At 41.0% G+C, this 16,856-nt stretch overlaps 1 protein-coding gene across 1 annotated transcript in view; it reads left to right on the forward strand.

Annotated features, from left to right (window-relative positions):
- Nucleotides 1-16,200, forward strand: part of clstn2a (calsyntenin 2a) — a 318,232-nt gene extending 302,032 nt beyond the window's left edge. Inside the window, exons 14-18 of the mRNA XM_041205440.1 lie at nt 2,791-2,961; nt 3,484-3,629; nt 3,830-3,962; nt 8,358-8,542; nt 16,018-16,200. Of these exons, the coding sequence (XP_041061374.1) occupies nt 2,791-2,961; nt 3,484-3,629; nt 3,830-3,962; nt 8,358-8,542; nt 16,018-16,200 (818 nt within the window). The remainder of the gene's footprint in view (nt 1-2,790; nt 2,962-3,483; nt 3,630-3,829; nt 3,963-8,357; nt 8,543-16,017) is intronic.
- Nucleotides 16,201-16,856: the final 656 nt, after the last annotated feature.

Below are 16,856 nucleotides of genomic sequence, written 5' to 3' on the forward strand. Positions count from 1 at the left end.
CCTGACATCTGGTGCTAATCAGGAAAGAAGTTGATTACAATGCTGCCAATGTTATTCTTGGCTCCAGTCTGACCTACCCTGTTAGAAACAGATTCCTTTGCAATGTCCCAACAAACCATTTCAATATGATTTCAAAAAACCTATCTTGTGATATATGAGCATATTTGTATTTTTGTAATAGGAGTTTTTGACATCCAAGAACTAGAATTTACCAAACTGTGGTCCAAAAATATATTGCAGTTCAAATTCTCAGATTAATGACTGTTGTCACCATGAGAACTTGAATTCAATTGGAGTTCAAGGTCTCTTTTCACTTGTGATGCTTATATTGCTCTTTTATTTTCTCCCATTTGTCTCACCTCCTAGTATTTTCTTCCAACATTCTTTTACTTGTAAAACAACATGTGGAGACAAATTTTGAAGAATACACACCACCAATGAGAAGACTAAAAGAAAACGCCTAATGTGGTTACGCTATTTAAGAAGGGTTGTAGAGATAAGCCAGGGAACTACAAGCCAGTGAGTCTCAAGTCAGTGATAGGGCAACTATTGGAGAAAATTCTGAAAGAGAGAATCTATCTCCACTTGGAGAGGCAAGGTTTGATCAGGGATAGTCAGCATGGCTTTGTCAGAGGGAGGTCATGCCGAACAAATTTGATTTAATTTTTTGAGGAGGTGACCAGGTGTGTAGATGAGGGTAGTGCAGTTGATGTAGTTTATATGGATTTCAGCAAAGCCTTTGACAAGTTCCCACATGGGAGACCTATAAAGAAGGCAAATGCACATGGGATACAGAGTAATTTGATAAGGTGGATTCAAAATTGGCTTAGTTGTAGGAGGCAGAGGGTGATGACAGAAGGATACTTCAGTGACTGGAAGCCAGCGTCCAGTGGCGTACTACAAGGATCTGTGCTGGGTCCTCTATTATTTGTCATTTATATAAACGACATAGATGACTACGTGGGGGGTAGGATTAGTAAGTTTGTGGATAACACCAAGATTGACCGGGTGGTTAACAGTGAGGTTGAGTGTCTTAGGCTAAAGGAGGATATAGACGGGATGGTCAAATGGGCAGATAAGTGGCAGATGGAATTTAACCATGAAAAGTGTGAGGTGATACACTTTGAAAGGAGTAATTTGACAAGGAAGTATTCAATGAATGGCATAACACTAAGAATTTCTGAGGAACAAAGGGACTTTGGCGTGTGTGTCCATAGATCTCTGAAGGGGGTGGGGCGGGGGGGGCATGTTAGTGAGGTGGTGAAAAAGGCATATGGGATACTTGCCTTTATCGATTGAGGCATAGATTACAAAAGTAGGGAGGTTATGTTGGAGTTTTATAGAACCTTGGTGAGGCCACAGCTGGAGTACTGTGTGCAGTTCTGGTCGGATAGGAAGGATGTGATTGCACTGGAGAGGGTGCAGAGGAGATTCACCAGGATGTTGCCTGGGATGAAACATTTAAGTTATGAAGAGAGGTTGGATAGACTTGGGTTGTTTTCGTTGGAGCAGAGAAGACTGAGGGACAACCTGATCGAGATGTAAAAGATTATGATGGGCATGGATAGGGTGGATGGGGAGCAGCTATTCCTCTTAGTTGAAGGGTCAGTCACAAGGGGACATAAGTTCAAGGTGAGGGGCAGGAGTTTTGGGGGGATGTGAGGAAAAACTTTTTTACCCAGAGGGTGGTGACGGTCTGGAATGTGCTGCCTGGGAGGATGGTGGAGTTACCTCACATCCTTTAAAAAGTACCTGGATGAGCATTTAGCACGTCATAACATTCAAGGCTATGGGCCAAGTGCTGGTAAATGGGATTAGGTAGGTAGGTCAGGTGTTTCTCACGTGTCGGTGCAGACTCGATGGGCCAAAGGGCCTCTTCTGCACTGTGTGATTCTGTAAAACATTAGAGTAGATCAGCAATTAGAGATGAGAATCTCGGGTTGAAGTACAGGATAAGGGAGACTGGGGACAGTAAACTCCGCATAGTCATGGTGCTGGGGGATTAATAAGCTTGAGTCCTAATTTCAATACTGTGGGATTTTAGGTAGCAAGATATGTATATCAGAAGGACCAAAGGATAAAAGTACAGAGGAGCTGCCCTGCGTCATCATAGTAGGAACCATAAAGAAAGGTTGGAATAGGGTGAGGGTGTGATTGTGTATTTTCTGTCTCCTGTCTGAGTTGTGACAGATGTTTTCTCACATATAAGACTAATATTCTGTTCTTGAACAGACTTGTGTAGAGAGTTAAGAATTATTAGGGCTGAAAGAAGTATTTGCTAAGATTTTAATTATTCCATAGAAGGGCGTGTAGGGAATTGAGAAGTAGCGATCAAACCATTACAGTGTGAGGAACTGGAGGTTTTGTGCACTCAACATGTGTAATAGAAGGAAAGGGCCATAGCTTGTGCTATGAACCATGGCTGCCTTCAATACCTTTCTAAACTCCAATCTGGCAGGGAGATAATATGAGCTTTACTTCTCCGCAAGAGGAAATATTTCAGCCTCATGTGAAATTCCATCCAGCCAGCCAGTATAAGAAATGACAAAAATCATCCAACTGAATAAAACAAATTTGATGAGCAAGATTGGGATTTGTATTCTGGACCTTCTGGCTGGAAGCCAGGTACTTGAGTTATTGCTGCATCTGCTATGAAGCTTTGCAATTTAGGAGTGGAATGATTTATTGTAATCTTTTTCTTGTAAATAAGAGTTGTATTTATGTACAAGTTTCAAATTTGATATCGGGTTCCTTCATATTCACCAGCATTTTGTAAAATCTTTTTTGTAGTCCATCGTGTTGGTGGACCAGAAGAGATTGTGCACAACCTGGATTACTGTGACATTTTGATCATTGGGGATGAATTAAATTCTGAAGAGGAGTGTCTGGAACTGGAGTCAATTGAGCTACATGGAAAACATCTTGAGTTCACAAATTCCACAGCTGGAATGTCCATTTATGGTAATTTCATTTCCTTTCATGCAGAGTAAGAGTAATGCACCCATTTGACTGTAGTGCAAATTGAATTTGTGCTTTTATCAGTCAAGTTGACTTGGTACAACGGGGCAGTCACCCCACAAGTTGCTGTAATGAAGCAACTTCCCATGCCCATAAAGAGATCAAATTTTTAGTTCACCCCATTGTAATAGACCACAATATCTGTAAAGATCGAGAAGAAATGCTTAAAGTATGCATCAAACTATATGAAATGTAATTGGATTTCCTGTTACTATGAAGACAAAAACCTGTGTTATTCTAATTATCCATAGGATTGCATCAGTACGATGTCATTTCAGAACTGAAGTGATATTTCTTTTGAAGAATGTTGTATGAAATATAGAATATATGGCACTCTTCAAATTGAAGATTTTTTTTAAACAAGGATTATTTTAAGAAATGTTAATGGCACTTGTATGAACAGTGATTATTCATATTTTCAATACTGTCTCCCATATGATGGTGGTGTCTTCTTGGACTTATTAGGTGTGGACACCATGGCAAACTATGAACATGTTCTTCGCAAACTCCGTTACCGTAACTGGGAAACTGCATCCATTTTTGGTCGAAAGTTTAGGCTGACATGCTCAGAGCTCAACGGACGCTACACGAGCAATGAATTCAATTTAGAGGTGAGAAAAAGACAAATGGAGTATAGACATTGAGAGAGCTGATGTATTAAGGTCACATAGAAGAGCTGCTCAATACATGAACGCTGCATGTAATTTACTTGGTGAGCAGTAATGCACTTAGAGTGTCACTGGTACAGGACTATGAAAATTGATTTAATTTGACAGGATGATTATTGACCACCTTGGTTTCGTTTGTCTAGGTGAACGTTCTGCACAACATTAATCTTATGGACCACGTTAATCATGCAGTGGTTCAACCCCAGTTCCTGCAGTCAATCCATCATTCGCTGCCCGATCTTCCAGGTCACAACCTTAATGCTGCTCATAACTCAGGTAATAAAACTGTTTCCTTAGGTAATAAAACTGTTTCCTTAAACAAAAAAACAGTGAATGTCATTAAGTTTAAAGATATGCAAATATTAATATTTAAAAGCTTGTAAAAAGATCCCCTGTTGTTGAATTTTGCAACACCATGAGTACTCATTAGGGATAAATATCTACATTAATTGGCATTTTAGAATTAAATTTGGACCATTTGAAATTCTGATAATCAGATCCACCATCAGTAAGAACAATTGTTTGTGCAGAAATAGGTGAAAGCCTGTGTGCCTTGGAAAGTTGGATGTTTAGATCTACAGCATCAGAAGGAAACTGGATGTGTTGACCCAAAGGCTAGAGCAGTCCTTGAAACACTTGCAATCCCAAGCCTTTGAAAACAGCCCCTTTCAGCTGAGGAAACTGTTACATTTCCTTTTCGCTTGTTTGCCCTGTTTTGATTCTATGGGTTTGGAGCTGGTAAAGGATGTGTTTTTTTTTAAGCACTGTTGCCCAATTGATGGATTAATCCTAACTCTGATCACACACATCTATCTGAATGAGCAACTTGAAATATCGTCAAATGATTGAGAACATGGGATTATACTTCATACATGGATTTTGAAGCACTGTGGTCAACAAGGACAAAAGCTTCAATACTCTTACCCTAACCCATTAGTTCTATAAGTCGACTTGGCTTTTTGGAAAATGATATATGATTGAAGCATTCATAGACAAATTTATGTAGGAAATTCATCAGATTTAACGCCCAAATAGACTTGCAGGAAAATTGCAGCCGTAAATGCACAGATCTGTGGTACAAACCAGTCTGTTAATGGATATGTGGAACAGTCAAACCAATGCATGTTGTTCCATTCAGAATACAAGGCAGCATTTTCTAAAAAGGAAAATTGCATCCAATTCTGCTTATACCTGTTATATATGGACACATCAAAAGCAGCCAGTTTAGGTTGGAAAATAAATTTTAAATATTTCTTTGCGACAAGTAATTTAGCATTTCACTAATTGCTGCTGTAATGATTTTTGACTTAAATATTATTGCATTTTAATTCCCAGTCACCTGGGAATTATTTATCTCCTCCTTGCCCTCTCTGAGCTCATTTGTTCATTAGATCCACCTCCTCCTCCCTCAACCCTATTCCCACTAAATTACTGACCAGCCAACTCTCCTTCCTGGCTCCCATGTTAGCTGATAAAGTTAATGGTTCCCTCTCCCTTTCATTTCAAATAAACTGTCATTGTACCTTGCCTCAAAGGCAACAACCTTTGACCTCTTCTTCAAAACTACCTTTATATGTTAAACTTCTTTGTCCTCTCTGGAGTCCATCAATGTGTTGTCACTTCCCAAATCTGTGTCCACCTTTCCCCCAACTCTACGTTTGAATCCATCCAATCATATTCCACTCCTGACACGGAATTGAATGGCTATCATCAAAGTCACAACAGAATTTCAGAATAAGCAGTGCCCCCATATAAGATGGACATGAGGAGGAATTTCTTCTCTCAGAGGGTCTTTAATTTTTGGAATTCCCTAACCTAGAAAGCAGTGAAGGCTGGGTCATTGAATATATTCAAGACTGACTGGCAGATTTTTGATCTACAAAGGCTTTGATTATGGGGGTTAAGGGAAGCAGGCAGGAAAGTGGAGTTGAGGCCACAGTTAGCTATGATCTTACTGAAAGGCGGAGCAGGCTCAAGGGGGCAAATAGTCTACTCCTGCTTCTGTTTCTTTTATTCTTTGTGATGGCAGCTGTGGCCTGTCTGCAGCCTTTGACAAAGTTGACCACAGCAGCCTTTGTCATCCAGCTGGGTGAGATTGCACTCTCCTTCCATTCTTAATAATCCAGGCCTAGTCAGAGAATCATTTGGATTGGCTTCTCTTGCCGCTACATGCCATTATCTGTGGAGTCCCCCATGGATCCATCCTTGATCCCATCCTGTTTCTCTTCTACATGCTGCCTCTTGGCAACATAATCTGAAAACACAATCTCAGGTTCTACATGTACACTGATAACAACAGTTCTTCCTCATCACACTTCTCTTGACCCCCCCCCCCCCCCCATTGTCTCCGATTTGTCACACTGCTTGTCTGACATCTAGGACTGGATGAGCAAAGCACTCTTCCAACGAAATATTGGGAATACTGTAGCCAGTTACTCTTTGGTCTCCTGCACAGATACTGCTCCTTAGTCACTGACTCCATCCTTCTCCCTGGTAACTGCCTGATGCTGAACCAAACCGTTTGCAATCTGAGATGTGCTACTGACCAAATTTCCATACCTTACATCAGGCTTGTGATTATAGTTGCATTGGTCTCCATATATCAATAAACACCAGAGGATTGATAATTATCCTTTACTCTCTTCAATTCTGTCAGGATAAATGTGCGAAAGAAGTCTGAGAATAATGAGTTGGCCTGTGAGACTTTCATTCCACTGAAATCTGACAGCAGCAAAACTATAGGGAAGTGGATATTAGCATGCGCTCCAGCTCAAACAAAGAGAAGGGCAGATTAACTACTGCAATGATACTTCATGCCCAGCAAAGGAATTAACCTATTTGGAGGCTTTCTCCAAACCACTCCACCCCCACTGATTTTGTTTTGTTAGAAATGGTCAAGAGATGAGATGCATATCTGCTACTTTCTCTTCCTTCACACGCAAACCCGGCCCCCCCGCCCGGCGTCCCTGCCACCCAACCATGAGAGAGCTTGCAAGTCGAAAAGTGATCCTTTGACATCCTTGACCCATCCATCCCCATCCCACCAAGAGATTAAGCCAGAACCAACCAAGTGGAGCATTTGACAGCCCCTTCCCTCTTTGCCTACTCTTCTTACTGAAATCTCCCATCTATACTTAACCCACCCCAAACCTCTGGCACATTCCATCACCTTATCCCGTTTCTCTAACCCGTCCTGCTCTTTTTCTCTTCCTTCCTCATTTCTCCACTGACTCCCTTAATCTCTTACCTCTCTTCCTGCTCTCCAGATTATGCCTTTGCTTCTCACTTCCTGAATTTTAGCATGGTTCACTGTGTACAATGATACTTCTCAAGTTACATTGCAGAGATCATTGAAACTGCTGGCTTTGTGCTAGGGTTATATTCAGTTTTTATCCATATACATTTTCAGATAACTCACCTAAATAACCACCACCAAAATGGTACTGCACAGCCCTCCTATATATTTCAGTTGTGCTTTTAATCAGAAAGAAGACCTGTGTGCAGACATGCTCACAGAATTGTGTCAATTATAATTTGGCACGTAACTAAATTTGAAGAAGTGTTTCCGCACAAAGCTACTCACATACAAAAGATAAAGGCTTATAATGGTTTTCACAACCTCAGGATATGAAGACATCTCAAAGTGCTTTACAGCCAATTAAGTACTTTATTTTTAAAAGTTTAGTTACTATTGTAACATTGCAATCACTTGTGCATGCACATGCTAACATGATGCTCTCATTCACTTGCTTTTGAGTGCACGCAGGGTACTTTTCCTTGCCTACACTCACATGCATATACTACCCTTACTCTTGCACACATTCAGACTTGCTCAATCTCTTACACTCTCCCCTTCTTTTCCTCGCCAAAATAGTGCTTCTATATACATGGTAGAAATTTGTGCACAGCACAAATTTTAAAAATTGAGGATTTAATATAATTGCTTATACTAAATGAGCTGAGCCAGACACAAGGAAAAAGAATAGAATATTTTCAAAATTTGGATCATTAATTACAATAGCTAGTTCTTTCCAGAATCCATCTCCCTGAAGGCTCCCTTGCTGGCCAAGATCAGGTAACCGCAGAGTTGAGTTTTAATTGGGATCGCTGAGGTTCTGCACCTGTTTGGAGGACTGAATTGTACTAACAGAAATGGCAGAAGTGAACAATACCCTGTGGCATTGTATTGTTGTAGAAGCTGCTTGCTACCCAGGGAGGTAAAGCCTGCACAGTAGATCACTTTTGAGATTTGTACCATTACAGCTTGTGCCAAGTACTAAATTTCTGAGATAAGTAGGGGCTTTAGTGGATATAAAAGGATGGCTTAGAATTGCGAGCAATGTAGGTTACAAAATTCCCAACTGCCATCTTATTTTATAATTACCCAACTTATTTTAAAAGTTAGCACCACAATGCACTTTTGTGCAATTTATCACTGACATTTTGATGGATTTTCAATCGGAATAACACAGAATTATGAAATGCTGCATGATTACGAATGCAGTTTCTATATAAAAAGTGTAACTCCTTCTTTGATCTGTAATAAGGAGGAGCTACACTTTTTGAAATGCAAGATGTCTACTAGTTCCAAATTGCAGGCAAGCTTTGGAAGCTCAAAACCTTGAATTCTTTTTGATCCACAACGTCTATAACTCTGATTTTTTTTCCCAGTTATTCCCAGTGCTGCCACTATTGTCATTGTAGTGTGCATTAGTTTCCTCGTCTTCATAATTGTTCTGGGGGTCTTCAGGATTCGAGCAGCTCACCAGCGCACTAATCGGGAAAATGAGAGTGGGAAAGAAAATGAAATGGATTGGGATGACTCTGCTCTAACCATTACGGTTAACCCAATGGAGGTGAGCAATGTAAGACATTAGGTTAAAAACCATTTCAATATTTTGCGACTGAAGAAGTATGGCAACATTGCAACTTTAAAGACCCGGAGGAGCACTGGTCTCCATTTAGCTAAGGTAGGGTGCTAGGATGATAGAAGACTTTTTAGAAGATACCTTATGGTGCTTTGTTGATTGTCTCTGTGATACTTGAGATTTCCGTGGAAATGAATCCAATTACGTGGTAAGAATACAACTGTATCTAAAATAGTGAATCCAAACAATTCGAGGAATTGCACAAGATAGCTTAATAGTTATAATGAAAAAATATTGGAATAAAGTATATTAACATTGTAACAACAAAAAAATAGCTATTAATGTAGCTATTATAACTGTTATAGCTGATAATATTCAGTACACTAACCTCTCTAGTCCAGAATGCTTGGGATCAAGTTATTTCTGGATTTTGGAATTTTCTGGATTATTGAATAGTGTTAGAAGCCTAACCACAAATATGTGAACTGTATATGTTGTGTCCAGTAACTATGTTTAATGACAAGGACACAAGAAAACTTTGATGTAAAGCCTTCAAGGTTTTCCCCTGTGTCTTCGTTGTTAAACATAGTTACAGGACACTACTTACGCCACACATTTTGCAAGATTCTCCTAGTGACACTGTCATATGCATTTGCCAAACACCAAATAGCATCTTCGATCCTGAAGGCCTTCTTAAAAGCATCGGTACCATCAGTACTGCAGCTATTGAAAAGACAATGCAAAAAACTGTTCATCTATCAGCTTTTCATTGATCTAATCAGGTGATAGCTCAGCGCTACCTGTGCATGTGGGGAGAGAAGGGTGAGTCGGGGCCTGCGCACGCTTGCAAAAGAGCTCAGAAATCTCCCTGAGGCATGGAGCAGCCTCCGAGAGACTAAATTCAGCTTTAAAGTTTTAAATAAAGTAAGTTAAAAGTCATTTACACATGTCCCCTCATGTGACAGCACCACATGAGCTGGGACATGTTTATGAAATTTTTAAAAAATATTATTTTAATAAATCCTTCATGAAACCTCATCCCGCAAGTGGATGAGATTTCATGAAAAATGTGAAGGCCACCTGGGCTCTTCGCCTGCCCGCCAACAAGGTTAGACGGGCAGCCCTGTCAAATTGGTTAATTAGTTTATTAATGGCCTTAGCAGGCCTTTGACAGTTTGGCAGGTGCGCAGCCGACTCCAGTGCACACCCGCCGAACGAAAGATCGGAATGACACACGGTGACATCGGGACACATGCCCGTCATCATAGTGCGCCATTTTACACATTGGCATGGTCTGCCCGGGGTCCATTGGCTGATGAGTTTGCTCAAAACCTACTGCTCAAACTACACTATACCCTGGATCTGCTCAAAAACTCAAGGACTGAGGGCAGAAAATGGCAGGTGATGGAGAACACAAATACTACCCTGTGGGAAGACAAAAGGTCACAATTGAATTACCAGCAGGCCCGCACGTTCAATAGAAAGATATGATAAATGAAACTTTAAAAAAAAACTTCCTTTCCCAGAAGTGTACAATGTGAAATGCTTTGATTTTTAAATTTAATTCCTACCTATTTGTTGGCTTTTCTTACTCTGTTGTCCAACTCTATTTCAAGATTGGTTGTAGTGCCACAAGTGGCGAGGCTGAGAGCTGTGAGGTCTGCTGAAAAAAATTCCAGACAACTGGTGTTTCTGAATTTTGGAGTTCTGGAGTGTCGAGGTTACAGTGTATTTTTAAATCTGAGAGTAAGGCATAAAGTCCAAGCTGCATCTACCACTTTGTTGGAAAACTTTCAAGTATATAAAGTAGTTGGTGGATGACTAATATGCTCGCTAGGAAACATTTGACTTGATTAAAGATCTTCATGAACGATGTTGGAGTAAAGTAAATATGCATTGGAACATGAGGATATTGAATAATGCTTTGGCTGAATAATAGGAATCAAAAGGTAGTTATACCAATGGTAGTTCTTTCAGTAGAGCAGTTGTAACCAAGTGAACCCTAAGTGATCTGTCTTGGAGTATTTTACTGCCAATCATGGACTCATATAATGGCTAAGAAAAAGTGAAAATATATTTCTTTGGCTTGAATGCTGCCCCTCAGCTCACAACTGTCAAATAACCCAATGTTAAAAAAAGAAATTCAGCCAGACTTGCTGCAGAGGCACATTAGATGTCTCCAGACGTTAATGTTATACATCTCTGGGTCGACAATCCTTCTCTCAGCTGAAAATGTCAGATGGAGGCCAGGACCCAGTAATGGGCACAGATGTGGAAAGAACAATCCGTCCCAGATTTTTTTCAAAGACTCTCAACAGCTCTGCTAGCAAACTTACAGACATTTACTCAATCTGATCTACCCTTTCCAGTTAGACACACCTGCCTGAACTGCCTAAAAATCCATCAGTCACCATCGGAGATCCATAAATAAGTACAGACCTATCAGTCATGATTACAGACCACGAAGAGCACATACACACGAGTTTGGTTTATTTCCCAAAGGCTCAGTTTGAACGCCTGGTTTGCATATGACTAACGGCCGAAGGTTAAAGGAGAAATCATGTCAACAATATATCCACACTTGCTGTCTAGAATTAACTTCAGTCATAGTCAGAGAGTTGTACAGCACAGAAACAGGCCCTTTGGCCCATTGTGTCTGTGCCGGCCATCAAGCAACTATCTATTCTAATCCCATTTTCCAGCACTTGGCCTATAGCCCTGTAAGCTATGGCAAATGCTCACCTAAATACTTGTTAAATGTTGTGAGGGTTCCTGCCTCTACCACCCCCTCAGGCTGTGTGTTCCAGATTCCAACCACCCTCTGGGTGGAAAAAATCTTTTCCTCAAATCCCCTCTAAACCTCCTGCCCCTTAACTTAAATTTATGCCCCCTGGTTATTGACACCTCTGCTAAAGGGAAAAGTTGCTTCCTATCTACCCTATCTATGCCCCTCATAATTTTGTACACCTCTATCAGTTCCCCCCTCAGCCTTCTCTACTCTAAGGAAAACAACCCTAGTTTATCCAGTTTCTCTTCATAGCTGAAAAGCTCCAACCACTGGAGAGGGTGCAGAGGAGATTTACCAGGCAACATCCTAGTGAATCTCCTCTGCACCATCTCCAGTGCAATCACATCCTTCCTTTAGTGTGGTATCCAGAACGGCACACAGTGTTCCAGCTGTGGCCTAACTAGCATTTTATACAGGTCTAACATAACCTTCCTGCTCTTATATTCTGTGCCTTGGCTAATAAAGGCAAGTATCACATATGCCTTCTTAACCACCTTAAAACCTGCATGGCTGCCTTCAGGGACCTATGGACATGTACACCAAGGTCCCTCTGATCCTACCTACCTAGGGTCCTACCATTCATTGTGTATTCCCTTGCTGTGTTAGTCCTCCCAAAATGCATCACCTTACACTTCTCAGGATTAAATTCCATTTGCCACTGCTCTGCCCATCTTACCAGCCCATCTATATCATCCTGTAATCTAAGGCTTTCCTAAGACTCAGCCTGCTGAACTGTCAAAGGCCTACTAAGACCTGTTAAAAAGCAATTAAGGCAATCGGGTGGGATGAGGCTTCGTGAATGATTTAAAATTTTCATTAAAATTAATGCACATGTCCCAGCTCATGTGACAGTTTCACATGAAGGGACATGTCATAAAAAAATTTTCAACACTTTATTAAACTATTTAGACTTAAAACTAATCTCCCTGAGGCACCTTCTGCGCACATCCAATTTGGGCAAGCGAAACCGCCCCCCCCCCCCCCACGCCCCCGCGTCCGCACAGGGAGCGTTTGGGAGGGGAGGCCTTAATTGGCCCGACCACATAAAATGGCGGCGCCCAGCCGATTGGGGGTGCCGATCGGCTGCGTGCCCACCCACACCCGCCCCCACACAATCACCCCACCCCCCGATGGGGAAGAAATTCTCCCCATAACATACACTACAAACAGCAAAGGTCCCAGCACTGATCTATGTTGTACACCGCTCGTCACAGGCTTCCAATCGCAAAAACAACCTTTCACCATCACCATCATCTCCTGCCACTAAGCCAATTTTAGATCCAATTTGGCAAATTGCCCTGGATCCCATGGGCTCTTAGCTTCTTGACCATTATCTCATGCGAGACCTTGTCAAAAGCCTTACCGAAGTCCATGTAGACCACATCAACTGCACCACCCTGATCTCTCCAACTAGTCACCTCTTTGAAAAATTCAACCAAATTTGTGTTAGACATGATCTCCCCCTGATAAAGCCATGCTGACTATCCCTAATTAACCCCTTCCTCTCCAAGTGGAGATTATTCCTGTCCCTCAGAATTTTTTCCAATAGTTTCCCTACCACTGATGTTAGACTCACTGGTTTATCCCTACTACCCTTCTTGAATAATGGTACCACATTCGCTGTACTCCAATGCTCTGGCACCTCTCCTGTGGCCGGAGAGGATTTGAAAATTAGTGTCAGAGCCCCTGCAATTTCCTCCCTTGCCTCACATAGCAGCCTGAGATACATCTCATCTGGGCCTAGGGATTTATCCACTTTTAAGCCACTGTTAAAACCGCTAATACTTCTTCCCTTTCAATGCTAATTTGTTCAACTTTATCACAGTCCCCCTCCCTGATTTCTGCACCTACATCGTCCTTCTCCATAGTGAACACAGATGAAAAGTAATCATTTAAAACCTCACCTACGTCCTCAAGCTCCACGTACAGATTACCACTTTGACCCTAATGGGCCCTACTCTTTCCCTGGTTATCCTCTTGTCCTTAATATATCAATAAAATGCTTTGGGATTTTCCTTTATCTTGCCACCAGTGTGTTTTCATGCCCCTCTTTGCTCTCCTAATTACTTTTTTAAGTACCCCCTCTACACTTTCTCTACTCCTCCAGGGCTTTTGCTGTTTTCAGCCCTCTGTATTTGCCATAAGCCTTTTTTTACCTTGTCCAATCCTCTATATTCCTTGACATCCAGGGCTCCCTGGACTTGCTGGTCCTACCCTTCACCTTTACAGGAACATGTTGGCCCTGATCTCTCACTACTTCCTTTTTGAATAACTCCAACTGGTCTGATGTAGACTTTCCAACAATTAGCCCCTTCCAATCCACTTTGCCCAGATCCTGTCTTATCATATTAAAATTGGCCTTCCCCCAATTCAGGATCTTTTTTTCCAGTCCACCTTTGTCCTTTTCCGTAACAACCTTAAATTTTACAGCGATACGGTCACTATCCCCGAAATGCTCCCGCACTGACACTTCTATCACTAGCCCGGCTTCATTCCCTAAGATTAGGTCCAGTACCGCCCCTTGTCTTGTAGGACTTTCTACGTGCTGGCTCAAAAATCACTCCTGGATGCACTTTCTGCCCCCTCTAAGTCTTTCGCACTAAGACTATCCCAGTTAATATTGGGGAAGTTGAAATCCTCTACTATTATTACCCTAATATTTTTACACTTATCTGAGATTTGCCTACATAGCTGCTCCTCTATCTTCCCCTGATTGTTTGGAGTCCTGTAGTACACTCCCAACAAAGTGATTGCTCCCTTTTTGTTTTTAAGTTCTACCCATATGGCCTCATTTGAGGAATCTTCTAAGATACCATCCCTCCTTACTGCAATAATTGACTCCTTGATCAATAGTATAATATCACCTCCTCTTTTGCACCACCCCCAATCTGAAGATTTTATACCCTGGAATATTGAGCTGCCTGTCCTGCCCTGCCCTCAACCATGTCTCTGTGATAGCAACAATATCATATTCCCATGTGTTAATCAATGCCCTCCATTCATCTGCCTTACTTGTAAGACTCCTTGCGTTAAAATAGATGCAATCCAGCCTTGCATTATTCCCTTTTGCTTTATCAGGTCTATATTTGCTCTGCTTTCCTGATTGACTTAATTTCTCTTCTATATTTAGCTGTGCATCACTCCCTACTGTACTTCCATTCTGTAGCCCATCCACCTGCCAAATTAGTTTAAACTCCCCCCCACAACAGCATTAGCAACCCACACCGCCCCCCCCCGCCCCCCCACACACACACACACACACACACACACACACACACACAATGATGTTGGTCCCTCTCCGGTTCAGGCACAACCTGTCCGACTTGTATAGGCCCCACCTTTGCCAGAAACAGACCTGGTGATCCAGGTACAAAAGCCCCCCCTCCTGCACCATCTCTTCAGCCACGCATTCATCCTCCCTATCTTCCTATTCCTATATTCACTAGCACATGGCACAGGAAGTGATCCAGAGATTAGAACATTTGAGGTTCTGCTTTTTAATCTGCTACCTAGCTCCCTAAATTCTTATTGCAGGGCCTCATCCCTCTTTCTACCTACCTTTCCACTTCTGTCTAGAATCAAACAATAGCTGATGGGAACATACTGTAACAGCCTTCCTCGCATTAAGATAGAATTTTGGTTTCAATATTTATGATTGGCAGTAGATGTGTTACATCATCCCACCCCTGTAATCAAACAGCTTGCCAACAATTACTGTCTATGCTAGTTGAGATACAGAGGCAAATGCTACTCGAGATTTTGTGTCTAGTAATGAGTTAAATTACATATGGCTGGGAGTGGCATCAATTGATGAAGATAAATAGGGAAAAAACCCTAATAATGCATTTTGTTCAAGTAAATATGCAGCCAGCGCTTATTGGATTCCTAAAGGCATTCTGGATAATGCATTTAGTACTGTATAACATAAATGTAGCTCAATATTAGCAGATTACTATAACCTGCTTTTTCATGTTCAGCACTGTTCCTTTTATATCCCTTATTGTTTAATTTTTCTTTTTACTTATTTTGAAGTTGTTTTCCATGTGACTTTGAGGTCATTGAGCATTGCAACAAATTACAAAATGTAGTACATCTGTAGCAAATAGGATCACGTGTTTATTTATGCTTTGTGTGATGAAAGGTGAAAGGCTTGCAGCAGAGTGGTCAGGTAGTTGCTTGTGTCTGTGTTCACTGTCTGACAGGTTTCCAAACCCAACTGGACGCACAGCAGGAAGTGCAGAATATAGAGGCAATGCTAGGCATAGGAAACCAAGAATGAAAATGGGATTCCCAGAATTACACCCACATATCTGTTATTGACCTATGGAAGTGCTATACTGACAGAAGCATGGGGGAAGGTAGCTGTGCTCCCTTTGCCATATATTGGAGAGTCTGAACAGTGGCTGAAAATTAATATGAAATGGGAAAGGAGTGGAATTCAAATATTTACTTTTGTTTCCCTTGCACATTATTTCAATTTAAATTTTTCTTCACTACACATTAGGAATGATAACCCACTATACATAAAAGTAGATCAGCAAGGTGCTGAATAAATGTCATGTCACCTGTAAATGTTAACTTCTGTTTAAGTAACATATGCTAAAGGTCACACTGATGGGTCATCAAATGCTGAAAAGTTTCATTAAAATGTGCACCATTTGTGGTTATATTCCAGAACTATGAAGAGCAAGAACACAGTGAACAAGAGAGCGAAGAAGAGGAAGAAGGTGAGGAGGATGACATCACAAGTGCTGATTCAGAGGAAAGTGAGGAAGAGGAAGAAGCTGAACATGAGGAAGATCAGAATGTCACCAGACAGGAACAGCTTGAGTGGGATGATTCAACACTTCCTTATTAAAAGGCCTCTAATCTTTCAAGCCCTCAAAGATTTTGATGCCCAGCAATGTTTGGAAAGTGGTGTGATCAGAATTTATTTAAATTGCTGTTGCTGGTAACGTGTAAAGAACTTTCAGGTTGTTTTCTGAATTTTAAAGTGATTTGCAATGACATATCATCATCTGGGTCCAAAAGTTGACATTAAACAATAGTTATAATGCCTGTCTTTCTTTTGTTCTATCTGGGTGTTCTTTTTGTGGTTACCTGAATGTTTTATCTTTGCACCAAGAACTATTAACATTGTGAAATCATGTACCAGTATCTGTAACTTGAAATTTTCTGAAGTACTTTATTTATTTGTAATAAAAAAAATCTTTCTCCATAAGGTCATGCTGACATTGAGCAAATGGAGAAAGTTTAAAAATTAAAGGTCAAATTTTATATTTCATGATGTAAATACCATGCTTAAAATAAGCAAAAGAAAGCAGTTGCTCAAATGATGTCTGCTCCAGGGTTCATCTGTTTAAAGAATTCAAGTTCTATCGTGATTATTTTGCATAACTTATGAGCCACAAACATCTGTTTTGATTCTACTGAAATAAGTATGAAATTTTAAATTCTAAAAAGTAACATTTTGTTTGAGGTAGCGTATTTTCTTTATTTGGTTCAGCGAGGCAC

Source organism: Carcharodon carcharias, chromosome 2 (assembly GCF_017639515.1).
Source record: "Carcharodon carcharias isolate sCarCar2 chromosome 2, sCarCar2.pri, whole genome shotgun sequence".
NCBI lineage: Eukaryota > Metazoa > Chordata > Chondrichthyes > Lamniformes > Lamnidae > Carcharodon > Carcharodon carcharias.